Genomic DNA, 27,687 nt, shown 5'->3' with positions numbered 1-27,687 from the left:
GGCTCAGTTGAAAGATCAGTCAAGATCGGTTGATCTATTCTAGGGCATTTGGCATACGTAGATGTCTTGCAAAGGGGATTGGACATGAAGGAAAAAGTCCACCACAGGTTACAAGTCATGATTACTATATGCAACTTTCAGGTTTTAGAGGTAGCCTATCTCTGAATGCCAGATGCAAGGGAGTGGCAACAGGACACAGGTATCTTGTTGTCTGTGTGCTCCCAGAGGCATCTGGTGAGATAGGAAGCTGGACTGGATGGACCCTTAGCCTGATCCAGCAGGGCTGTTATGTTCTTATATACGTCCAAAACATACTACCTGTACTATAGTGTGGATGGAAATGTTACAATTCTACATGGGACTGCTGGTCACACAAGGAAGAGCCTGGAAGAGTCCAAGGTGAGTGGACAAAGGCAGCCAGAGGAGAAGTAAGGAGGGCATGAGAAGAAGCTGATCCAGACCTTATGGTCCTGTGTTTCACATGGGAATTCTGCCCCCTGGTCTGTTTTAACCCAACACTCCAACCTATCTCTAAAACTTTCCATCCAGTCTTAGGAGTTAACCCTTTCCAGTCTTCCTATTTAATGCTGAAAATGTACATGCTCTGCATCACCCCGGTAGTCTGATTTCACCAGTGATTAAAACAGGTTTTCACCATTGCTTCAGGTTCTTGCCTTCCCCCTTAATGTGCTTAAGGCTGCGGCGGGAGGGGGGGGGGAACAGACCCAGCCTGTGATTATTACATATTATTTTCCAGCACAAGCCTTTAATTGATGTCAACCCCCTTATGCAGATAATTGATCCTGTGACTAAAATGCAGCGAGAAAATGTAGAGAGAAAAACAGAGAGTCAAGGACAATGTATTCATCTTGAGGCACGTGGTTCCTTCAGAGGATGTGGACTGAATTGGTGTTTATCCAGAGCTTATAATTTGGGAGGATGGGATTGTATTTAGTGGACCAGGGTGCTCAGGCTGCAGACTCACAGTCTTTGTGTTTTGACGTGCTCTCTAGTGATCTCAAGGGTGTGCAAAATGGGTATCTTTGCAAACATCTGGTCACTTTTTTTGGAAAATCCAACAGGGAAAGACGATCTTTGCACAACAGTCATGCTTGGTTGTAATCACATTAGCACTTTCTTCAGTCATAAAAAGTGAAAGATAGATAAGTATCCCTGAGCAATCAGGGATCCCAGATTGGCTGGGGAGCCTTGCATGTCAATATGGCTGACTGGCCAGCCAGACTGGCAGTGGCACTATATGGGCGCAGGGAGGGGGGCTTTCGCAGCCTTCCAACTTTAAATCCTAGAGAGCAGCTGAAAATGAAAGTCTTGAGTACACAATGACAGAATTCTGATGTACCATAGACTGAGTGGTGAGTCAGGCTCTCCCAAGTCAAGCTCCTCTCTGCTATAAACTCACTAGGGCTGCAATCCCTGTACACGTTTACTTGGTAGTACATCCATTGAAGTCAGTGGGTTTTATGTTTGAGTGGATCTGCATAGGATCACGCTGTAAATGAGCCACACTGAGAGATGTTTATTCAAAAATGGATTTTATTTTTAATATCGTGGACCAACAACAAGTTCCAAGATCCTGGAGGGACCCTAATTCCCTCTGTCAGTCCAAGATGCCAGAAGGTTTTCAGGCTCTCAACACTTTGAAATGAGAAGACTCTTAGGTGGAGGATGGGAGAGAACGTTACATAGGATCAGTGGAAAAGTGTTTCCTTCCAGCCTAATGACCTGCTTTTCTTAGGATGCTTTCAGTGCAGAGGAGGGAGAACCCCTAACCTCTTAGAGTACCCAAGAAGGAAGGGTCACACTACATCAGGGATGCTGTCTATGAAATGCAAATCCCCTGATCCCAATTTTCTCTCCAAATGCTGCAGAAAAGGTGAACACTCCCTCTTTCCCTGATCCAAGTCTTGAATCCAAGACTTAGTCCAAATCTTAGACCACTGGTCCAAGTGATCAGTGACTTCCTGATCACCTGGACCCTATCCCTCAGCAGAGAGAGTTCAACAGTCTCATCAAACAGAGATATCTGATTAAGCACCTTCTCCAGCACTGCCTCCAAGTGTCCCATTTTGCTTTAAATGTAGTGATGCATATGGAGACGCTATTGTAGTGAGAGTGAAATCTGTGCATTGCTTGTAGCCTGGCCCCTTACTGATGAGTAGTGTGCAAAGGGTATATCATAGTGATGCAGCTCAGTGGATGTCCATGCGCTTTGAATACAGAAGGTCCCAGATTCAATTCTGGATGGCTGCAGGTGCAGCCAGGAAAAACTCCAGTCTGAAAACATAGAGGGCCACTGTCAATAGATCATTGTAGCCATGGGCTATGTAGACAATAATAAGCTTGATGCAGCAATGGTTTGATTCAGTAGAAGACAACTTTCTGTGCCCGATACCTCCAAAGAGTCTTTGCCATGTGCAAAGTCATTCTCCCCATCCAAGCCATCATCATTTGCAATGCTCAGAAATAAATAAGATTGCTGGGAGCACAACTTCCTTTTCCCAAGGCAACATAAATAAGGCTGCTGGCTGTTAGGCACAAACAACAAAGAGATGACCACTGCTCTCTCCACCTGTTCTCAAATCTTCCTGAGGCGTCTGGCTGTGCTACTGCTTGACGAAAGGATGCTGAGCTGCATGGCCTGTGGCTCCAAGACTGTCCCACTGTTCTGATGTGTGCTCCTAGGAGGCGGCTCGAGTTGTAGAGTGAATCTGTCCTGAGTTCTGACGGAAACTTACTTGCCCCTTTTGTAGGGGTCGGTCTCACCATCTTCAGCCCGCTTTGTGGAAACTATCAAACAAGTCCCCGTTGTGTAGCGGCACCGCTAACAACTCCTTAATTAAGTGCTTTGTCAGGAGTGTTAGCGAGAGGGGTGCTTCCTCGACACACCTGCCTCAAATGCCTCTTGAAACAGCACTCTGGAAACTACAGCTGACAGTGCTGGAGTCTCCTAGGGGCCTTTCACAAAGGAACAAAAACCATGGCTTTGATAGTCAAACCACTGCACCAGCAGGATAAAGGCCATTCATTCCACTTCAGTAAAGCCGCTATCAAACACTGAGCAGATGGATTCCTCATAGGAAGGCCAAGTACCACCAGCTAGACGTGAATATCATTAGAGATGATCCAAGAAAATTTGGCATCAAATTGGCATCAAAGACAGAAAATCTGTTTGCACCTCTAATGGTTAAAATACAAGAAACTGATCATTGGCTGTTCAGTGCCTCTTATATACAGTCCAAGAAGCTGTCATATGAGATGGACCCCTTTACCCTGTCCTGTGCTAGGGCTGGCCCCGATTAATAAATTGCAAGGCTTTATTTCTTAGCAGCACTCAAACAAGAAGCAAGCTAGATAATGAATTGCTAGCTGTGCCTTCCTAGGGAGACCGCTATTTGGTTCTCTAGTGGCCAAGAAAAAAAAGACACCAAGGTGCACTGCTCAGCTCAATGACTCCTTACCAGGCAAGAGTCTGGGTCAACTTGGATGATCTGCCTATTGCATGATTTGGGGAGGAGCTGTAGCTCAGTGGAAAAACTAGCACACAGGTCTCAATCATGCAATAATCCTATAATCCTTGTGCCTGGCCTTTCAGAGAAAGATCATCTACACTGTCTCAAAACATGATGAGGGAGGAAGAATGTTCTGGGCTATCTTTAAAAAGAAGCAAATTAAAGTCAACCCTATGAAGAGTTTCAATACTCAAAATGTGTTGGGCAGTAAATGACCTTCTCTGCACCTTGAGGGCTCCTCCTCTTTTACACCTATATTTGGCATAATTACTTCTCCCTCTAGCTGCAAACCCCTACACAGGAAGCATGAAGGTTGAGCTGTCACCTTGCCTGAAAAAGCTAAGCAGGATCAGTTTGGGTCATGCCTTGGATGGTGACCACAAGCCACTAGCTAGAGACAAAGGAACATGGACTGGCAAGAAATGGATCACACCCTGAGAACCAGCCTAAGACATGTTTTGCAGCTGCCTGTGGAAGCCTGGTAAGTGCAAGAGCTGTGCAGCCAGGATTTCGACTGCACCATAAAGGGAAACATCTGGAGAAATGAAGGATCCTATGATTTTCTCTCATAGAACAGAACTTGTAAAAACATCACTCGAAAAAAAAGTGTTTATGGTTATCTTATGTAAACCACCTTGAGTCTATGAGACTCAAGTCTACAGGGAAGCAGAATATAAACAACAAACAAAATGTGTGTGTATCCTGAAGGTTGTGAACATGCGAGTTACTTGCAGTCCCTTTAGGCAGGGTTGGCTAGTCCACTGCCCTCAACATCCACAGCAGGATGGAGCTACAATATTTAATCCAGGCTATCAAACCAGAGTGACTTATTTCTAAACTGGTTTGTACAAACCACAGTTTTCTGGATTTGGATACAGCAGGAAACTGTGGTTTGTTCCAAACCATGACCAGAAGCTGCTAATTTCTTCTCTTCCCATACAAAAGAGTGGACAAGGAAAGTAAGGAGAGTGTGAGCTGTGGCTTAATGTGAGCTGAGGCTCAACAAAACATGCTTTCTGTGATGTCTGAATTTCTATGTGTGAGTGCAAAGAGAAAAAAAAAATAGATTGCAAATGTTTCTGATCCAGCAAATCCAAGGTGGCAGTGCAAAAAAAAATCCCAAATCAAACTGAACTGATTTTCATAGCTAGGTACAGAAAAAAAAATTATTTCAAAATCTCTTTTTTATTATTCAACTGTTATTCAGCAATATACAATACGGTTTTATAAACAAATGTCTTACCTTGTTTCCAATCATTTTTATTTAAAAATAAATATTATTGACAGTGAATATCCATTATGGTAAGATGTGCCTTTGTTTTTTAAATCAATGTTTTCAAAAGAAATAATTTAATTAAAAAAGAGCGGGGAGGGGGGCAAGAGGAAATTAAAAAAAAAAAAGCCTAACCACAATAAACTACTAAAAATAGTGCCCCCTCTTTTAGAAGGGCTTTGACTCCCAACCCGCCCTCCCCACACATCTTTACATTTCATCAGAAAAGCAACTGCTCAACAGTTCGTGCAAAATTAATTGTCAGAGGAAAGGCTTAGAAAAAGAAAGACGCTGGAAAAAATAAACAAGAGAAATAATAACCTTGTGTGGAACAGGGCATTTATGCCATAGAATCTGGAAACTAGATGCATTATTTCAGGTGACCGACTGTTGTGTAACATCCCGAAAAATATGCTTTACCCCTCCCCCTGTAGAATGTGTCATGCTTCTTTTCCAGTCTCTCTCTCTCTCTGCGCATCGTTAAGTTTCTAGTTCTCGTTGAGTGTTCTTTTATTTTTTCCTTTCTCTTTTAAATAGTTTCCTTTTTGTTTGGCTGAGGATTATTGGATAAAGAAGTCCATCAGTGGTTTAATAGTAAGTGCACAAGCTTATGCAACATTAACAGAAACGTACAGAGGAATGGGTCTGTAGCGTAAATAGGTTCTGTACCTAGAGGGATAAAAAAGACATGGGGGGGGGGGAGAGAGAGGGAGAAAGAGAGAATTTAAGCACAGAATTAGTGGTGCAGATACAATACTTTAAGCAGTAAGTCTCCATACACTAGCTTAAAAACCAAATTACATCCAAGCATGCGTAGACTAGCTTGGAATTGCATGAACTAGCATGTGTGAACCCAGCATGTGATTAGTCTGTGGAACTCCTTGCCACAGGATGTGGTCATGGTGTCTGGCTGGGATGCCTTTAAAAGAGGATTGGACAAATTTCTGGAGGAAAAGTCATGATAGATGTAGTCAACATCTATCATGGCTTATAACCTGATCACTTAGATGTGTGCAACCTCCTGGTTTTATAAGTTGGCTACCTCAGAATGCCAGATGCAAGGGAGTGACACCAGGATGCAGGCCTCTTGTTGTCTTGTGTGCTCCCTGAAGCATCTGGTGGGCCACTGTGAGATCCAGGAAGCTGGACTAGATGGGCTTTTGGTCCAGTGGGGCTCTTCTTATGTTCTTAGCTCAGAATCTGGGCGCAAGAGGTAGGGAGATTACAAAATACAGATTTAGGATCTTCTGCAACAGAGTCTATGTGAGCAGTCTTTAAAAAAAAAAAGCCAGATTCATGGTGACTCATCATTTGGCAGGGGAGAGAGAGAAAGCGGAGGCACTGAATCCAGTTCCTGCTCCCCTTCAACAGTTGACTGGTGAGATTTCAGCTTTATAAAAAGGGAAATTCTTGCATTTCATAGTCCTGTGTTCTGCTCCAAGTGGGAGCCCATAAGTCAAGAGGAGGTTATGTGATCCTGTGCGTGTGATACTAATTCAACACAAGTATAGCCTGAATTAGGATGCCGGGGTGGCTAGTCAACTGGCTGCTTGTTGCAGTTAACTTTCATTCTGGCACACTAGTCATCGAAGCAGCTATATATACATATATATGAACATTTTAATCTTGCATATGGTTTTTTGACAGATGATGGATATCATCCACCCATTATTCTGAAGGAAAATGAAAGACATTGTGGCTTTCTTCCAGCATTCCTTGATCAATATGATGTGAACCAATTTTGCTTTTGGCCACAGGTAGCAGGATTCACCTTGACATTTTCATTGCTGACTATGAACACCGAAAGATATTACGTTTTCTCTATGAAATATGCACGCAGCAAGTAAAAAGAAAAATTACATCATAGAGGGAAATAAACCTAGAAGTAGGGCGTTAACAACCATTTCATGATATACTATTTGATAAACACAGAACATCAAAACTCAGTGCTCCCCTTTCTCTTTCAGGTAGCTGCTTCTTCTCCTTCTTCAAATCTTTCTGCCTGCCTAGACCACTCTGTGACATCAGTGCAATTCAGTCAATCACAGTTGAGCCTTTGCTGCCTCCACTGACACTACAAAATCTCCTAGTTAGTGCATCTCAACAGTGATCAGCATGGCCCCTGCATGCGGCTGGTCAACAAATTTGTGCAGTTTTTAACATAAAAAAAGAAAAAGAGCGAGGACCCAACTTTCTCCATGTATTTAAGAGATCTTTGCCCTCATTTTCTACTCACAAGAGCCCCCAACATGGCTATAGACAAGAGACCGCAAATAAGGAGGAGTCAATAACAAGCCAAACAGGAAGCAAACCAAACCCCAGTACTTCTGGAAAAGGGAAAATAAGTGCCTTAGAGCACAATCCTAAATGGCACTTAAATTATGAATGTGCTGCGCCACCAAGGGAGTTGGGGAGGTTGGTGCAGAGATATGCAATGCCCTCCCTACACCAGATCAAGTCCTGGCAGAGGCAAGGGTGGATTCAAGGGGGGGTGGGGCCATGGTTGTGTGTTATGCCAGTGTGGAAGATTGCAGGGGACCATGATTTGGCTAAACTTGGAGGGTTTGAAACTTTGAATGTAATTGAGAGCTCTCTGCTTTTCTCCTCCCCAATGATTTGCACTGATAATTATACTCAAAATCCTCAGCAGAGTTGTCTGTTTCTTTAAGGCAGCATGTCCTGTTAACCCACCCTAATTTTGCACCCTACACCCTTGAAGTTTTACTATGCACCCTAAGTTTTGCTAATATTTCCCTTTGAGCTCACAACATTACCTTGAATGCACAGCCATGCACACCAGTACATGCAATAATGCAAAGGCATCGCATAGGAGACATGCACCTACAGAAGGCAGGTTCGGGATTCAATTCCTAGACATCTCCAGTTAAAGGACATGGCAGGGATTGGAAAGACCTGAAACCTTAGACCAGTGGCGTAGCTAGAGGAGGTGCAAAGCACGAAGTTTTGCAGGGAGCCTCATCGCAATATGCAAGTGACCCCTCCCCCTCCCTTTCAGAGCCATTCTGGGTAGGGGGAGCAAAATGGAGGGAAATGCCCGGCCCCATAGGGAAAGGGCAGCTGACACACTGTGGTGAGGCTCCCTGCAAAACACTGCATTCTCTCTAGTTATGCCACTGTCTTAGAAAGCTGCTACCAGCCAGAGCAGACCGTGGTGGCCTGGATGATCTGACCGAGGACCCAATTTTATTCAACTTACCAGCTCCGGTGCAGCTGCAATGCTGCCCTGAGATAAGGGAACAAATGTTCCCATACCTTGAGGAGGCCTCTGTGATTGCCTCCCCACCACAGGATGCAGTGTATGCCCCATTAGCACAGCTGCACCAGCATAGGAAAATTGGATAGGATTGGGCTCCGAGTCAGGCAACATTAGCTGTTACATCAAGAATGCTTTCTACAGGTGCTCATTTCTAAGTACAGCCTGAGTTTTCCTATATTTCCAGCTCAATTTAATGCCAGGGAAAGAGGCAGCAAAAAACAAAAACAAAACCCGCTTCTCTCTTGAAAAAAGAAAATATTTCTAAAAGCTCTGTCAATCGATAACACTCAGCCCCAAGTCTGCAGGCTGGCTATTAGATTTCATTGCAATCCAATTTGTAGATCCCAAGGAGGATTCCAAGAAGCCACCTTGCAAAAAAATAGGGCTGGCCGATTTTGTTGGTGGGTATTTTAATTAAATGCTTTGCATAAATGCTTGCACAGGGCTGCACTCCGATGGTGTAGCTGTGCATAGAAAAGAGAACTTCATGGGGGTAGGGGTGAGCACCCAAGCTGTGCTTCTTGTAAGGCTTGTGTGCGCTTCCAATCGGGATCTGTTTCATCAAAAACAGCTGCAACGGTGCAAGAGTACAACCAGCAGTATTCCTGCTGATAGCAATTCCATGGAAGAGAAATGTTAGCACATGAAAGTGTATGAAAGTCAGCATATGAAAGGGTAACCCATATTGCTCCCTTAAAGCAGACAGGGCCTGCTGAAAGTGAGTGGAGAGACAATGTGGGAGAAAGGCACCCTGCAGCAATCAAGCCTATAGTTAGTTCTCATGATCTGCAAGGAAACCTTTGGGGATAGCAAATTTGCGGATAACAAACCACTGATCCAATGGGGTTAAATGCAAGGGGTACCTTAGGGAAGAAGGGGGAAGGGGAACCTTACCTGCCGCCAGAATAATCCAGCAAAGACCCTCAAGGAAGTGAGTAGGGTGCAGCAGAAAGTGCCAAAAGATCTCTGAATGTTGCAGTGACCTTCCAGAAGTTGCAGGGACCTTTAGAATGGCCCCCATGATCAGTGTGGACCCCTTTAAAATGGCCAGTGGGAACCTCTGCCTGAATTTTTAAGGGGTCAGCGTTGGTTGTAGGTGACATTCTGAAGGTCCATGCAGCCTCTGGATGGTCTCTGCATTGTGGATAATGAGAACAGTGGTGCAGATAATGAGACATAGGTAGCAGTTCTGCCGCTTGGGGATATGTGAATTCATAGATAGCAAGTTCACATATATAGAGAACTGACTGATTATGCTACTAGTAGACTTGTCCTCCATGAACTTGTGAACTCATCCCTTTGAAGTCACCTAAGCCAGTGGTCATTATCACTCCTTGTGGGAATGAGTTCAATAAATTAACTACCTAGGATAGTCAGCGCTCACCCCAAGGTCCTCTTTGCCACCACTTGGGTGAGGAACATAAGTGGTACCGACTTCACAAAACCTTATCACCCTGAACCCTGGCAACAGAGCATGTGAGAAGACTACCCTGTGCCATCACACCATTTCCACTCGGTTCATTTGGAACTCCAAAATGTATTTTTCTTTGTGACCTGTTGCCAGCCACTTGCCATTTCCCCATCTGCTCTGCGCCGACACCCTTTGCTCTCTGCAGACACATCGCTATTTCAAGACACATCACAAAATAAATTAAATGTCGCAGCTTCTTTCCTCCCCACTAGGCAACCCCGAATAACCTCCATGTGGTAAGAGGACTCACAGAGGCTTTGTAAGAGAGGTTCCTCACCCCTGCTTAGGACAACAGCACCAAGGTTCCTTGGTTGGAAACTTTTGCCTTCTCCACTTTTGCCTTTGTGCTTTCAAGCTATCACCACTACCTATGCCCGTACGCATGAAGATGCTATCTTCTGAGTCAGAACATTGGATCATCTAAGTCTGTAGTGCCAACATTGAGTGTTGACACTGAGTGACATGACATAGAAGTCTGTGTTGTTGACTTTGAGTAAATATTTCTTTACCCAGCGAGTAATTAATCTGTGGAACTCCTTGCCACAGGATGTGATGATGGCACCTGGCCTAGATGTCTTTAAAAGGGGATTGGACGGATTTATGAAGGGAAAGTCCATGACAGGTTACAAACCATGATGACTATATACATAACCTCTGGGTTTTAGTGGTAGCTTATCTCTGAGTTTTATTTACTTTATTTATTTGCTACCCTGCTTTTCTCCTTAGACAGGGGAGTGGCAAGAGGATTTGGATATCTTGTTGCCTTGTGTGCTCCCTGAGGCATCTGGTGGGTCACTGTGAGACACAGAAGGCTGGACTAGATTGGCCCTTGGTCTGATCCAGCCGGGCTCTTCTTCTGTTCTGAGCGTTGACATTACAGACAGGCAACCCAATCCTAATGCAACTGCCTGTGCCGCAATACAGAGGTGCCAAAATGGCCACTGCTGTATCCTGTGTGGGCAGGGAGGCAGCTGGAGGTTTCCTTGAGGTAAGGAAACTTTTGTTCCCTTCTCCCATGTTGAGCCTTAGTGGCCACTATGGGTAGGTTTTGGCACAAAACTGAGTAGCCCCATGAAGGGCTTTCAGGCCCAGGACGCGGGATGGGATCCAGCAACAGCCTCTGCTACCGTTCCCATTCAGTTCCGGGCCTGAACTACTCTCCTCCTGGCCCTCTCTCCACCCAGTTTTGTTCACCACCTTTCCAAACCCTCCACCACCCTGTTCTCCCTTCCCACTGCTGGGCACTGTACATACCCTGGGCAGCCAGACCTTCTCCCAATGGCATGAGAAGCCAGCGCCCACCTGCACAGGCCTCAGTCCCTATGGCAACCACCGTTGGGTCATTGTGAAGTGCTTTACAGCACTTTTGTAATGATTTGTCTACCAGGCAGTGCACACAGGACTGGAGCAATGGGAGCTCAGGACTGGGCTGTTAGTGATTATCAGACAGAGGCTCTCCAGGTATACAGGCACAGATCTTCTTTAGTGCTACCTGAAGATGCCAAGAATTCAAGGTGGGCTGACTTGCATGTATAGTCTCTGCCCTGATGGTCCTTCCTCAAAGCATCCTTCCCCTTGCTATATAACAGCTTGGTCTCTCTTCCCTTTCAAGGCCTCTTCTAGCAATGGCTCCTTACACCACGTCATCTTCTCTGTTCCCCCAATGTCACCTGATGGGCCACATCTATGTCCTTGCAACCCAATGCAAGTCTCTTCCCTTCCCCATCTTGTCTGTATAAAGATGGATTATCAACCTTCTGGGCAAGAAATGTGCCAGTGCGGTTTTGCAGAGCTTCAGCCAGACTGCTGGCACGATCTAAATGTTAAATAAGCAATATTAGTAACAGAAGTAGATTTTCATTTTTTATGAACATATGGCCTTTACTGAGATAGACCACTGGCTGCTCTAGCCCAGCATGGTCAAACTTTAACTAGCAATGGCTTTTAGGCAGAGAGTCAAAGAGTGATCCCTTCTAGCACCACTCTCTGAAAGTCTTTGGAGTCAAAATGCCAAGGATTGGACTTGGGACCGCCTGGATGCCAAGGATGACCTCAACCATTGAACTATAGCTATTTTGAGCCATATACCAGGTCTTTATTTGCTAGAACCCACCATGAATCTGTCAATATAGGCAATTTTGGGCAAGGACTATTAGGGAGCTGTTGGAGCTCAACAGTCAGTGGAACTTGGAGGGTATAAGGCTGTGGTTTCCAAACTTAGTGGGGTCATGGTGCCCCCACAGCCTCTTCTTCCAGGTGCCAGGTGCCTCCATCTTGGATTGTACAATCCAAGACAGTGGCATCCTTATCTTGCATGATCTGGTGCGGGGGTCTGGGGGGGCAAGAGGATAGTGGGCCGCAGGCAGTTTGCGGGTGGTGGGTCAGGATCCAGCACTTCTACCAGATCCTAACCCTGGTCCTGGGCAGCCCAGATCAGCTCTGGGCTGCTCGGATCTGCACCACCTCTTTAAGTGGCGTAGATCCAAGTAGCCCCATTGGGGCTGCTGCGGTGTTACCCGGGGTAAGGGAAAGGAATTCCCCTTGCCCCAGGCTGAGTCGCAACTGGCCCCAACCTCGCACTGGATATGGGGCAGGCTAGCTGGCCTCCTCGTTTCAGCTTGGGTTAGAATGTGGCTGCCCATATATGCCCCTAAGTATATTTCTCAGTTTGCCTCTTGCTGAGCCTAATACTTTTCCTTGGATAAAGTTCTTTGAAAAAAAAAGTTTCAAGGGCAGCATATGAATGTACAAGCTGAAGTGGTCAATACTCCTGCTGTAGTAGTTCTGGAGCTCTGTTCCCTGTTGATTGCCCTCCTGTTTTTAACCTTCTCCCCCCAAATATATGCATTTTCAATCTACACCATCTCTGAATATATTCCACCCTTCAAGCAGACTGTGAATTAAAATGCTGCTCAAAACTGATGGCATGCAGAGATCCCAACAGACTTCTTTCTCCTTTGAGAACAATCTGTTAATTGCCTTTTAAATACAAAATGAAGAGCTAAACAATTAATATTTAAAGGGTTTAGGCTGTAACCCTGTTAAACTTTGGTAGTGTTAAAGTTGACCTCTCTGTTTAACAGTGGCCAGTTATGCTGACTGATGGGTTAGGGCAGGCGTGTCCAAAGTTTTTGGCAGGAGGGCCACAGTTTAAGTTAGGGCAGGTTAGGGCAGGCGTGTCCAAAGTTTTCGGCAGGAGGATCTCTCTGACACTGTGTCGGGGGCCGGGGGGGGGGAAAGAACTAATTTACATTTAAAATTTGAATAAATTTACATAAATTTACATAAATGAATATATTAAAGATGGAACTTATATGAATGAATGAAGGTCTTGCAGTAGCTCAAGACCTATAAAAGGCCTTGCACAAAGCAAGGCTGGCCTTTCCTTTGCTGCTGCTACTGCATCACAGATGTGAAACAACAAGCAGTGGAAGGAACCCTCACCCACAGCTCATGTGAGACGTCAAACAGTTGCCCTCACACTGAGAGCAGTTGTGTCAGGCCAGCGTGGGCTCCAACAAATCTCCAGAGGGCCGGAGGCTCATTGGAGACTGGGGGCTCTCTGAGGGCCGCAAGTGGCCCCAGGTCCGGGGTTTGGGCACCCCTGGGTTAGGGTAAGAATACAATTAGATTTGACTTGCTTTGTATGCTTCTATGAATCCCTTGTTCTGATAATGATCCCTTAGGAGTATCTAGGTATACTTCTTGCTTAGAAAAAGGAACATGTGCTTTGGTCAGCTACAGAAGGGGAAGGAGATCATCATTCATGACCACTCAGAATACACTGTAAGACAGAGGACAAGTGGCTGGGTGATGATTTGAACTAGGGTATCCTCAAACCATGTCCAACACTCTCCCTCCTACATCACATTGGTTTACTGACCTTAACTGCCCATCACATTCTTGAAGACATTTTGGTGAAAAGATGCCACTGAGTTTAAATAAACTTGGCCCAAGTTGCACTAAGATTGGCAGACAATTTTAGAAGTAAGACAGTGGGACTGGATGCTATCCTTAAAAATGGATACATGTACATGCACACCTAGTCTCCCATACATTGATCAGATCTAGCTGCAACATGAGCCTCTACACCAGCCATTTTCAACCTTTTTCAGCTCACGGCACACTGTCAGGGCACTAAAATTGTCAAGGCACACTCCCAGTTTTTTACTTAAATTATTTATTATTATTATTATTATTATTAATAACAGTATTTATATACCACTTTTCAACAACAACAGTGTGTACATTACAATTAATTTTTAATTAATATAATTAATACAATTAAATCATTACATGACAAAGGGCACAATCCTAACCAGGTCTACTCAGAAGTAAGTCCTATTTTGTTCAATGGGGCTTACTCTCAGGTTAGATTACAGCCAAAGACTGGGGGGGACGGGGACATGGGGGGATGTGCCTGTGGGACTTACTTCTGAGTAGACATGCCTAGGATTGGGTTTTTGGTTGCACTCTTTTTTCTCAAATACAGGAGCAGGCAATTGGCACTTCTCTCTCCTCCTCTCCCCCACCCACCCCCTCCCACAGGGACACTCCCCCCCATCTCATAATTGCAGTTAGCACCTCTCCTACTGTCCCTCTCCTCACTCCTCCCCACCTTCCAAAGGTCCAGAACCACTTGCCTCACATTCCCCCCCCCCATTGCCTGCTCCTGTATTTCAGAAAGTGTGTGACCAAAAGCCCAATCCATGTCTACTCAGAAGCAAGTCCCATTATAGTCAATGGGGCTTACTCCCAGGAAAGTGGAGCTAGAAGAGGAACCTGAGAGCCCAGCCCAGACATGTCTACTCAGAAGTAAGTCCCATTATAGTCAATGGGGCTTACTCCCAGGAAAGTGTGGATAGGACTGTGGCCCAACACCCTTCCTCTGAAAGGCAAAGGCAAGGCAGGGAGGGTTGCTTTGGGGAGCTGCAGGCAACTGTGGCAAGAAAAAGGGACTTTCCTAGACTCTCAGCCAGCCCATTCTTAGGCTGGTGGCCTCAGCAGACTAGCTGGCTTCCTACCTGCTTGCCTGCCCCTGGCTCCTCCTTCTCACCAAGCCCAGACCTCCTCCAGGCTTTTCTGGTTGCCCAATCAGCACAAAGGGCAGACAATGGACTTGTTACCCAAACCTAGGTGTGTCTACCTGGAAGTAAGCCCCATAATAGTCAGCGGGGCTTACTTCCAGGTAAATGAGGATTGGGTTGTAGCCTTCCTCTTGCTGAGCAGCAGGAGATGCAAGGCAGCCGCAGTGTGCAGCCGTGATGCAGCGTGAGGGCCAAGGCAGCCGATTCTCCCACGCCGCGTGGCTGCTGCCTATGTCCTCTGGCCCCGCAGCACATCTGAGGCTGCCTCGCGGCACATAAGTGTGCCGTGGCACAGTGGTTGAAAACTGCTGCTCTAGACCTTCCATGTAGAGAAATTGGCAGACCTAAGTGGCACACTTCCCTTGGGGGTGGGTAAAGCCACCAACACCTTCAGAAAACACAGACACGTCTGCTGAAGTGCTCCACCTCCCAGATTACAGCAATTGCCTCGCAGCTGGTAGCAGCCAAGATGTGCAAAAATAATCATTGCTAACGGCTGCTGTGACAAATCGCCCCGTTGCATTGACAGCGCTGCTTTTTCCAATGCAAACCCTACTGGAGTGGTTTAATATTGATGCGCACAATGGCTTTGTCATTGCCTTGCTTTGCTGATGTGCAAATGTACAGAGTCATTGTGGGTCTGCCACAAAGCGAGCAACTTAAATTAAAAACCTATAATCAATTCATCTGAGTCCTAATAGAATGTTGTCACAGACTTGGAAGGGAGAAAACAAGAACTGTGTGCCCTTTAAAAGACTATTAGAATACTCACTTGCTAGCAGAGGCAGATATTGTTCTGATCTGCTTTGAGACCCACTACATACAAACCCCTCCTTTTGCCCTGGTTAATACATTTCTGGCTCCCTGGGAACACATGATGTAGGCTGCAATCCTAGCTACACTTTCCTGGGAGTATGTCCCACTGAACTCTGAGAGGCCTACTTCTGAGTAGACCTGCATAGGACCAGGCTGCCAGACACATAGATACTATGATTCTGTTTTGTTCAGGGTAACCAGCAGTGGTGGACCTGCCATTAAGTGAAAGCAGTGGCGAATCTCCCATTATAGGCAATGGGGCAAATGCCCCAGGTACAAGCCTGTAGGACCCTGCAGAAGCCTCTTTGAGGGTGAGGTTTTCCGGAAGCATAGCATTGGGGAAGCCTCAGGAAGCTTCCCTGATGCAGTCTTGTGTCGCGTGAGGCTCTGTGAGTGAGTGGGGGGGGGGGAAGATTTGTGCGTGGGGGTGGCGACAGCTGGTGGAGGGGATGCCATCATGGACTTTGCCCCGGAGCATGGGGCTGGGGAGGTCCACAACTGAGTGAGAGTGGCAAATGCCCCGGGTGCAGACCCTCACATGCCTCTAGGACCGCGTGGAAGCTTCTCTGAGGCTCCCAATGCAGTCGGAAACTGTGCTTCTAGTTTGTCGGAAGCACAGTTTAAGACGGTGCATCCTGGAATTGTGCGAGGCTCCGTTTTGCTCCAGGTGAGTGGGGAGGGATTTGTGTGTGTGTGGGGGGGTCGCCACTGTGGACCTTTGCCCCAGGGTGTGGGGCTGGGGAGGTCTACCACTGGTAACCAGAGTATTTTTGAGGGGGGAGGTCATAGTCCCAATTGAACAGCTCTTGTCTTCCTTAAGCCTTGGCTATGGAGAGGAGGGAATTACTCCCTCCCGTTTACTTCTGTACTTGAAGACAGAAGCAAGGCTATGGAGCTGTCTGCTCTTTAGTTGTTTTCTTCCCATTGCTAAATGTAGTGCAACTAGTATCACAGACTTGCAGTGGACCTCCTATAGTAGGACCTCCTGCCTATTGTGATGTATGTAGGTCTTCAAGGGCAGTGGTTCCTAAACAGTGCCATGGCTGTGCCAACCCAGAGGTGCACCGTGGGATGTCCCCGGTGGTCTCTTCTTCCCAGCTCTCCCAGGCACCACTATCTTGGATCGTGCGAGATCTTGCTGAATTTCGCAAGATCTTCTCTTGAGATGTCTCATGAGACCTCATGCATTCCAAGATAGTGGCACTTGGGAAAGGGGGAAGAAGAGGCTGCTGCAATATAAGGGTGCCGTGCCCACAGTAAGTTTGGGAACTGCTGCTCAAGGTGGTGGTCACATCCCCACTGTGGCTTTCCTCGATGCCAGGATCATTTGGAAAAGGCTTCCAGCTCTGTGATAAAGGTAATCCTTTGTATAAAAAAAGAGTCCAGAATCAATCCCATGTGTTTCCTGGTAGGGTTGGGAAAGACCCCCTTCTGAGACTCTGGTCAGTGTAGATCAGGGCTTTTCAACCTTTCTTTTTCAGTAGGTACTGTACCACTGTTGTGAGGACCACCAGAGACAGCACCTAGTGCAGGAGTGGGCAGAATGGCTGCCTTCAGAACACATGCAGAAAGGAGCTGATCTTCTGTCTGGTGGAATGGGTTCCACATCAGGGCCTAGGAGAGGGGGGATAAAGGGGGTAATTTGTACCTGGGGTCAGGGTCATAAAGGGGGCCCATGAGCCAAAGGAGGGTGCCCAGAAATTTCCTGGGATCTTACATTTTCTACTCAGACTTGTTGCCCACATGGAATGCTGGAGACACTTCCACGAGTATGCGGCTGTAGCTACTGGCAAGCCATATATGCTGGGCTGAGGAATGTAGACATGACAAATCTGGGAGAAAACTGAACTGCTACAGTAGCTCTTTGGTTTGTGGATCTGCTTACCATGAAGGAGTGTATAGGAGCTCAGGGACACAGCTGACAGGCTACAGCTGCTGCAGAAGCACGTTTTAGTACACACAGCACAACTTTCCAATCTAGTGTGAACCTAAATATGATGATGCTAATTTTCTGCATGATTTTCTATATTTAAAATTTTTTAGAGAGACTTAGGTGTGCATTTGGTTTTCCATATTACTGTATCTAGATACTGATGCCATGTGGGTGGGTAGACCTGGGCTCCAAAGACTTTCCCAGCTGTCTCCACCTTTCTCTCCACCTTGTTTTGCCCCTCTTTGCCTGCATTCTACTCACTCATCACCACCCTCTCCCGCTCTGTTTCACCCCTTTGCAAAGGAGCCCAAAAGAAACTTTGTACCCCCTGATAAAATTCCTCTCAGAGGCCTGTTCCACATACAGAGTGCCACCACAGGAAAGGCCCTTTCCTATGTTGCTGTCACTTGAGCCTTCAATGATGGTGGTACCCATAGGAGGTATTTCATGACTATTGGCCTCAAAGGATGAACCATGTCAAATGGGAAGGGCAGTCCAGGTAAATTGATCTGAAGCCATTTCAGGCTTTAAAGCCCATTTCGGGCTTTATTTTTCCTGTTAATGGCTATGTTTTAATTTTTGGTGGCAGGGTGTAAAAATTTTATGTTGTGTTTTTAGGCTGTTCCCATATGCAGTGCTGGGGAGTGGGGTGGGAGAGTAAATACCCCCACCTTGCCCTCTGCTTCTATTGCTAAATCATACACTGGAAATACACAGGGGTAGGTTCCAAGGTAGCCTCCAGTAATTATCCCCCCCTCAAATAAAATCCTATGCATGCTTCCTTGAAATTTAACACAAAAACCAACAAACTGATCAAAAGATATTTCAGCGAATGGGTAGAGAGGAATGTGTTCATGTGAAACATCTTGCCATTTTGATTTCAGCCATCTACATGTGGGATAAATCACACCCCAAATGAACTTTGTGCCTCCTAATACTGTTGTAATCTAGGGCTATTGTATTAGTTTATATGAGTATGTGGGTGTCTTAGTGTTGTTGCTTTTTAAATGAAGAGAGAACTTTAGGCAAGGTGTCCCCCCACATCACTGCATAATTATATGTTTCTAAGCCTTGTGCATCTGGATTCAAGAGAAGAGCTTCCATGTCAACAAGTGACACATTCCAGAAGCGTTGTTGTGTTTGTCTGCAATCTTCTGCACACTTTCCTGGGAGTAAATCCCATTGAAGAGAGGAAGGCTTACTTTTCGAAACACATGCCTCGGATTGCACCATTAGGCTGTTTGAGCAAACCAAAAGAGATGTTTGGAGCTATGTTGAAAACTAACAGGTTTGTTACAACAGAAGCTATGTTGTGTGGAATTAAGTCCATTTCATCACATGCATGAAATGGTACAGTGACATACTTGGGGGAGGGAAAGGGAGGTAAATGCCCCAGGTGGCACACTTGTGGGGGCACACTTGCCATCAGCCTACTGCCTGTTTATGGCAGCCAAAATTGTGGCCAGAGTGGCTGTGAGTTACGGCCGCTCCAGCACCTTTCTGGGCTGGCCCCCTCTAAAGGAGGAGAAGGGTGGCCTTGAGCAGCACAGCACTGGAGTTGCAACTCCCAGTGCTGCTGCTCCAGGCCACCTCCTCCTCTCCACCTATAAAGGAGGAGAGGAGGGGGTGGTCCAGAACAGTGCTGAATTGCAGCTGGAGTGGCTACAACTTGCAGCCACTCCGGCCATGATTCTGGGCAGTGTCTTTCATCTCCTAGAAGGAGACAAAAGACATGGCCCAGAGCAGCATCGTGCCGGAGTGGCAGCCACAGCGGCCATGATTCTGGGCCGAGACATGGAGGAGGATCCTTAGAGGAGACAAAAGACATGGCCCAGAGTGGCATTGCACCTGGACTGGCAACCACTCCGGACACAATTCCGTGCCACTCTGGGGCCTGGGCCATGTCATTCATCTTCTCTGAGGATATGCAAGACATGTCCCAGAGTAGTGCAGAATCCGACCAGGAGAGACTTGAACTCAGGACACGATTCTAGAAGTGATTTTGGAGACGTGAAGAAATCACCACAATTACTTCTGGGTCGGGGGCAAGGGGGGCAAATACAGGGGTGGCCCTGGGCAGGAAAAAGCCCAGGACTGCCACTGAAATAGTACCCTCTGTTGGCAGATTAATGTGCAAGGTGAACTCTATCAGAGGCAGATAGGGCTGGCTCCTCCTCTTGGCATCACTGGGGCACTGAGGAAGCGATTACCAAATCTTCTATCTTTTTTTATCTTCAGGAAGTAAAAAAGGGGAACGGTCATCCATTGGAATGGGGAAAGGAGAAAGTACACTTCCCCCTCCCTCCATCCCAGTGGCAATAGTGTAGCTAGCATGTAATGTGCCATGACAGCAGCCCCTCCCATTTGCCATCTGAGTCATTCTGGGCAGCAAAGGCAACGTGTTGCCCTCGTTTCCCAGAATGGCTCTGAAGGTGAGCAGGAGGGCCCACTTACATGGTGTGTTGTGGTGCCTGCAATACTTACCACACTGCCCCCTGTAGTTATGCTACTGCCCAGTGGTCAATGCAGCTTGCACCCGAGAGTGTTTTTGCAGGGGACAATGGGGAGGTGTCCAGAAGAACCAAGCAGTTAAGTGAGGAAGAAATAAAATAAAGAAATGAGAAGGCTGTCCCGTCCAAATATCTCAACTCCCTTCTAATGCCTGCTTTTTGGCTAATTAACACCCTCTTTATCTCTAGAACTACCGCTGTGGTGTGCAAAGGAATTAACACAGAACTCCTTATCTATAGCAACTACCCAAATCTATTGCTATGAACTTGACACTCCCTGCAAGTCCTCTTGTCCAGAGGCTTTCCCTCCCCAAAACTCCACTTAACTCAGTGGGTAAAGGTCTGAAGCCTCCAATTCAAGTCCAATCTGGTCTCCAAAACACAGTCCAGTCTTCCCAGTCTTCTGTGTCCTCCAGCAGAGTCCTGGCAGTCCCCTTCTCCTGTAGGTCTGGGTCCCTCCGGGTCAGGTAGCACCTCCCTCTGGGTCAGGGTTCTGCTCCTTGGTCCTTCTGAAGCTGCTTTTTATCCTTTGTGTCCCATTAAGTGCAAATGCAGCTCAGCTGTGAGCTACCTCCTTAGCTCGTTCAAAGCCCCATCAAGGTCAAATGAAGCTCAGGTGTCCAACCAGGTCTCCATTGGCCTTGATTGATTACAGCTGTGGAGCCAGCCCTGCCCTTCCCAGAGCTATCAAACAGCTGTCAAAACATGGGATCACTGTCAACACCACATCATCCACCTGATGATCTTCTGATCTTCCATTACAAAGGCGCCTGGGGAAGGGGAACTGTGTGGGAGGGGAGGTGCCACAAGTACATATACACTCTGCAGGAGAGCAGGAGCCCCAGTCACTCTTTGCCTGCCATAACCTGATGGTCACCCTGGCTATAGTCCATGGAAGCTTCTAACACAATAAACTGGTAAGATGCCTTTTCACGTGGACATCCAGAATGCTTGAACCCGTGACCTTTCCACAAAGGAATGATGTGCTGCCAAGTACTGGCCCTCAACATTTGCTAACGGTTCCCAAGTGAGACGTGCTACCAGCTATCTGTTTTGTCCTGCACACTCTAAAGGCATTTTTTTTTTACAGCCTCAAGTTTAGGAATTAATCAACAGCCCATTACAAAAAAATGCTTGTTCCCTCACTTGACCTTACCAGATCCAAGAGAGTCCTTAATAGGCCTGGCTTTTAAAATGCTAGTGATGCGTGTTTAATAAGAAGTTCCTTTTGCATGATTATTACCGAGTGACATTTAAGAACCCTATTCTGATTCTATTTATGCCGAGTGTCCTTTCTGGCATTTTATACCTACTGTAAGTGAAATTGCTGTTGAGGTCCCGGTTTCATTTATAGCATGCAATAGCCCTGTACCCCTTTGGGTCTAAACAGCCGAAGTCAGTGAAGTGATGTGGAGGGGAAAAAAAGGACGGCGATGCAAGCCCAACAACACCCGCTACAGCAGGGATGTCAAACTCATTTCACACAGAGGGCCGAAGTCTGCATTTGTGCTACCAGCTGAGGGCTGGAAGTGACATCATAAAGCAGAAAGTGACATCATTAAGCAGATGATGGCCAGAAATAAGCACTTTAATCTCACAGAAATTCATTAGCTGCAAATGACAGCAGGGAAAATCTGCAAATCTTGTTCATATTTCAGGATATGAGAGAGTCCGATTATCAAGCTGGGAGAGCCCAATTATAATGGGGGCTGGATAAATGGCTTCCAGGGGTCACATTTGGACCACAGGCCTTATGTCTGACCCCCCCCCTCCGGGCTAGAGCATCAGAGATATGTGATTTTATACAAACTTTGATTTTACTGCTGCTTCCAGTTTTTAATACTATTTTAATGCTGCTCATTTTCATTGTGCAGTGTTGATGCTGTTTTAAGTGCTTAAATTAATTCAGTTTAAACATTTGATGGATTTAATCATGTTTGTGAGCTGCCCTGGAGGCCATGCTATGGGGAAAAGGCAGGGTAATAATACCTAAAATAAATAAACAGAAATAAATAGACCTGTGATCAGATCTAATGTGCTTGCTGTCTTTAAAAAAGATGTTCAAGTATCCTCGGCGACCAAAATTTGGTGACTGAATAAATCATGCAAATGAATAATCTCATTTACAGAACTACTTTTCATCATTCATCATTTGCATCATTCATCATGTACAGAACTACTTTTGCTAAGCAAGCAGAGGGAGACAGAGTTGTGCAGAGTACATTGCTAGTGTGGTGTGGAGGGTGGGTGATGCACACAGGGGGGTGACACCACAACTAGCCAAAAATTTTTAAATCTTGGTATTTTAAAATAAAACCATCATGTTATATTTCATTCAATGCATAATTTCATGTGGAATACAATGAAAAAACCACTTTGAAATTATTCTATCAAACGTTACAGCCAAATAACCAAGCAGGGGCATCACCATACCCACTGCTGGGGCCTTTGCCTTACCCACTGGGAGAAGGTCCATTATGGGGAAGACCCACTGGCTTCCCACACCAGGTGACGCTACTGGAGCACAATCTTTTCACCCTTCAGCTTGTGACTCTTTCTGGCTTCTGTAATGTCATCGGGCATTGGTCAAATGCTTACAGCCTTGTCTCTTAAACCATGTGTCCAAAAAACTAGCTTTTTGGGATGCTGAATTCTGTGCCACACTAATATTTCTGAAGCAACGGCAAAGGAACAAAAACCACACAGCCCTGATATGGTGCTAGGGTATTTGCAACTCTCCCTTGTTGCAAAGACAACTGTGGGGCAAGACACCCACTCTGGGATAGAGTTGTAATCTCCAGAGGAAGAAAAAAGGAAAAGATAGAAAAGCCCTGGCATATAGCTGTAGTGTGAATCATTGTCATGACTCATGACAAGAGCCACAGCAGTTCAGAAGAGTCAGGCCAGGGCTCAAACTCCCTCTCAGTCATAAAGTGCACCAGGTGACCTTGGGCTAGCCTCTATCTCTCCAGTGAACAGCTAAGCCTTGTTGTGAGGGTAGAATGAGGGGGGAGAGCCAAGATGTTCCTTGAGCTCCTTGGACCAGTGTTTCTCAAAATGTGGGTCAGGACCCACTAGGTGGGTCGTGAGCCAATTCCAAGTGTGTTCCTAGTCATTTAAAGATGTATTTTATTTTTAATGTATTAGACTTGATGCTCCCATGGTATATGACTGCATTTGGGGACATTTTACAGATCTGTACTTATAACTGGCTACCATGTATATGCTTTTGACCATGGCAATCAATGGAGCTTACTTCTGGGTAAGTGTGGATAGGATTGTAGCCTTTGGGATGTTTGGGGATTTTTTTTTTTTTTACAAAGATCCCCAACAGCTTGGAAGAGTTCTTTATTTTAAATAAGTTTTTAAACATAAATAAAATATGAATAAAATAAATATGAACATTATAAAAAAATATAAGGAGCCAGTACAGATCTGTCCTCCATGCATTTCTCTAATCACCTTTGACAGCCATCTAAACTAGGGGCCATCAGCACAATCTCGTGGTAGTGAATTTGATAGGCTGCTTATGTGCTATGTGAAGAATCATGTGATGATTATTATATAAGTGTGTCGTCACAGGTAATGCCACAGGCAGGACTCAACAGTCTATAAGAGGATAATTAAAACAACTGCATTCTTCCCCTGAGAATAATATAAATGAGTTCATCTCTCCCACTCTCACTCACACACACTCAGAGTAATACCTTTGAATGTGGGGGATCCTTCCTAGAAAGTTGAGCACTGCATGAAACAGTGCCACAGATACAGCCTTAATATAATAGGCAGGAAACAGGAGCTAATTGGCCTAGAATTGGTGAGAATAGCTATCAGTCATGCTGGGGCAAAGAGCACTGTAAGAAATTCAGTGTTATGGGAGGTATTATTTCTGTGTGAATGCATGCATGTGTGAATGCACATACATATATACAATACATATACTTAAATATATATACACATGCATACACAGTGTGTGTGTGTGTGTGTGTGTGTGTGTGTGTGAGAGAGAGAGAGAGTCTTGGGCAAAAGCTTTAAAGGGTATTCAACGAATGAAGTTCTGAGCATACATTTCCTGCAGAACTGGCTTTAAATATTCATAAAGCACCTGCCAAAATGCACACTTTGCAAACCCCGGGAAGAGGAAAAGTCTGATGCATGTTGCTAAATCAAACAAATACAGGGGCGCTAACCGTGCTTTCGTCTTTAGCTTAAGATACAAAACGTACAGCCAAGTGTGCCAAAGAGCTGCTTTTAAACACATTATGAAACTGAACAGCCAGAACATTCCTTGAAAAAAAAAAAGAACATTACACAAAACTTCCAAGAGCGGATCATTTTTCAGTAGACTCACAAAGCAACTGCTGCCCTCCTTGTGGGGGACAGGGAGGGGGCACTGAAAGCCCTGCAACTCCACTGCAAGCTTCCAGGACTCCACATACCACTCTGCTCTGTTCCTCCACCATGCAATGCCATCAAGTCGCATACTGTGGATGAAATGTGTTGCTGGAAGCAAACCCACTGCCACTGTGACAGGCAGCAAGATTCAAGGTGCGGATGGGTACTTCCCAAGCCCTCAGGGGTGCCCTCCTCTCTCCAAGTCTGCTCATCCCTTAAGGTTTTTTGGAGAAGGCCTCTTGCCTGCTCCACTGCCTTCCAAGGCTTGGTTGGCAGTGACACATGAGACGGCGTTTCCTGTGGTGGCCACCAGCACTAAGAACTCCCTTCACAGGAGGTGCATCTCCCTCCCTCCTTGCCTGGGTTTTGCTGGAGACTGAAAACTGCTTTTTACCCCTGCAGGTGTTTTCTGAACTCCTGCAATGGATTATTTTGAAAGTTTTCTGTGTTTTTATGGCTGCTGTTTTGTTGCTTTTGGGGGTGGCTTTCAGTTGCTGTTGCTAGCTGCTCAGGGCTTTTCATGAAGAAGAAATGCAGAGTGATAAATAAGGGTTTCAGCCCTAACCTGGAGATGCCAGGGATTCAACGGCATACAAAGGATGCCAGAGGATCTTCGGCATACAAAGCAGATGCTCTAACAGCACCTAGATGTCACGCTACATGGGGTAAGAGAGCGTTCCCTCTCACCCCCCCCCCCCCAGCAAAGAAATGGCAGAAGTTTATTCTCCATAATGGAGACTCAGGGCCTGATCTTATTCGGCCTGCGCCGGCCCAGCACCTGTGCTTAGTGTCACAAATGTGACGTAAGGCATGCCTGTGACACTTATTGCTGGGCCGTGCCGGTTCAGAGTGAGCCTGTGTTGAATCAGCGCTGGGCAGAGGCTGGTGAAACACTAACTGGACCTCCAGGTGAGCGCCAGGTGGCAGAAATGTGAGTCGGAGTGGGGAAGGGTGGGGAACGGCAGGGCTGGGGTGGGAGCAGGGTGGGAGGAGGCAGAGATGGCTGCAGGCCCTGCTGCCATATCCTAATTCCCCCCCCCCCCGACCCAGGAGACCTGACATGGGTCTCTTTGATTCTGGACCTGCTCAGCAGAAGGCACAGATTCAAGGAAACCTATTGAGGCTACCTGGTCACTTACCCCGAGATCTGGCGCTGCTTCCCAGTTCCACTGGATGAGTGATCACCATTTTGGCGCCATTGCAGCTCTGGCTGCTGGGAAGAATAGGATTGGATGGTCAGTTGAAAGAGACTTGAGCAGTGAGCTCAAGGCTGTAGAGCAGGCTCCATTTCAACCAATAATCTCAGGTCCAAACCCAATGTTTATTACATTTGTATTCCACCCTTCCAAGGAACCTGGAGTGACATCCTTCCTGATTCTATATTAACAACCATCAAGTACGAACGTGGCAAAAAGCTACTGGATTGGTCTTCAGTGCACATCCCTCTGACCAAGTCCATCCATTTATATCCACCATTCTTGCATTATGGAATTCAAGGGATCATCTGTAGAACTCCCCAAGAACTTCCCCATCCAAGCCCTGCCTAGACTGCAAGGCAGCTGCTGTATCATGTGAGGTCAAACCATACGTTGCAAAGCATCACAACAGGATATTAATATGCTATCCATTGCACCCTAACCCTATTGCTATAGGTTCTCTCACAGTCCAAAACATCTTTCCATTACTGCCTGCTACATTTTCTTCCAACAGCTGATCCAGGCTTATGATTTAACATGGTGTCCCCTATCCACAGACATGCAATCTCACCAGAGATATACAATAGTGCGATAGATAGATAGATAATACTAGATTATCCGGGCAGGGCATCTTGCCCTAACAGACATATCTGACATGCTCTTTTAGCTGCAAAAAGTTGATGCCCATCTGTTAGCATGGCACTGTGCCCATTACAATTTGATCCAGCTGCTTCATTAGGGCACATGTACTATGTAACCCACAGGCAGTCTACAGAAAGCGAAATCAATCAGCTCTGCAGGGAGATGGGATTTCTATTTACTGGACCACTGAAAAGTCAAATTGGCCCACAATCACCAGGGGTCATTAAAAGCCACAAAGTGTTCCTGTAAATATACCCAAGTACAAACATTCCACTCTAGGCACACTGCAATACTTATGTAAGGTCTTCCTTACATCATGGACAGATGATGGTGTGATTTTTGCCTCACTGTTATTAGAGAGGCAAGAAGGAATGAAGGCTATGCTATAGAGTAAGCAGTGGTGGACCTCCCCAGCCCTATGCCCCGGGACAAAGGTCTGTGATGGCAAACCCCCCCCGCTGGCTGTTTGCCCCATGCGCAAATCTTCTCCCCCCCACACTTACTTGAAGCTTCCGGAGCCTCGCAGGACCCCAGGCTGCATTGGGGAAGCTTCCGGAGGCTTTCCCAACGTTTTAAACTATGTTTCCAGAAAACTGGAAGCACAGTTTCCGACCCTGTTGGGAGCCCCAGACAGGCTTCCACAGGGTTGTAAAGGTGTGCGAGGCTCTGCGTCTGGGGCATTTGTTCCAAGAAATGAATGGTAGGTCTGCCACTGAGCCTAGGCCCTTGGAACAAGACCTTCTCCTGTTCCAAAGCGCCATTAACATGCGCTACCCACGCACTACCTAAGCTGTAGGGTAGTTCTTGTGTCCTATTGCCTCTTTTAAACTATAGCTCATTGTCCAACACAGAGTCAAGTCTAGATCGTCAGGCTTGACACAGTGTCTGATGCCTGTAGCAACCCACACGGAAACTCCAAACAACAAATAACCATCTTGCAGGCTGAGTGCAAGTGGCAGAGTTCCAAACAAAGATGAGAGAGCACAATTCTAGCATTTGTTGCTGTTTCTGAACCTGCATGTTTTTGGAAGAAAGCTGCCAGTGATGGAGAGGCATTTTGGTCCATAAAAGAAGGAGTAGCTAAGGAACTGAGCTATGAATCAACAATTCCCAGGTTTGAATCTCACCTCTGCCATGAACTTTCTAGGTGGCCTTAGGAAAGTCATTCAGCCTCAGACTTCCCTATCTGTATATGGGGACCATAACACTTAATTACATAGTTGCTGTAAGTATGACACCAAAATCATTCATTAGAAGAATTTGCGCACTCAGAAGATGTTACACAAATGCTATGTAGTCTTATTGAGACATGAGAACACTCCTGTGGGATCAGCTGAAGGCCCATCTAGTCTCCAGCATCGTTTCCAGCAGTGGTTAGCTAAATGCTACTTGGAAGCTCATAGCAGGATACTAACATCCCAATCCTATCCCTGGTGGTACCCAGGGCTCCAGTTGAGCCAAAATGGCACAGATCCTATGGGTGCTGGGATAGCACTGGGAGTTTCCTTGGGGTAAGGAAGTGTTTGCTCCCTTACCGCAGGTAATGCAGCCATGGTG

The 27,687-nt window shown here is 46.2% G+C and overlaps 1 protein-coding gene across 1 annotated transcript in view; it reads right to left on the bottom strand.

Moving 5' to 3' along the window:
• Nucleotides 1-5,383: 5,383 nt before the first annotated feature.
• The window catches only part of VSTM2B (V-set and transmembrane domain containing 2B), a 43,918-nt gene continuing 21,614 nt past the window's right edge, over nt 5,384-27,687 (bottom strand). Inside the window, exon 5 of the mRNA XM_066637832.1 lies at nt 5,384-5,472. Coding sequence (XP_066493929.1) covers nt 5,384-5,472 — 89 coding nt within the window. The remainder of the gene's footprint in view (nt 5,473-27,687) is intronic.

The sequence above is a fragment of the Tiliqua scincoides genome, chromosome 9, assembly GCF_035046505.1.
Source record: "Tiliqua scincoides isolate rTilSci1 chromosome 9, rTilSci1.hap2, whole genome shotgun sequence".
Lineage (NCBI taxonomy): Eukaryota > Metazoa > Chordata > Lepidosauria > Squamata > Scincidae > Tiliqua > Tiliqua scincoides.
The sequence above is the reverse complement of the archived record's forward strand: the minus strand, read 5'-3'. Positions and strand labels throughout refer to the sequence as shown.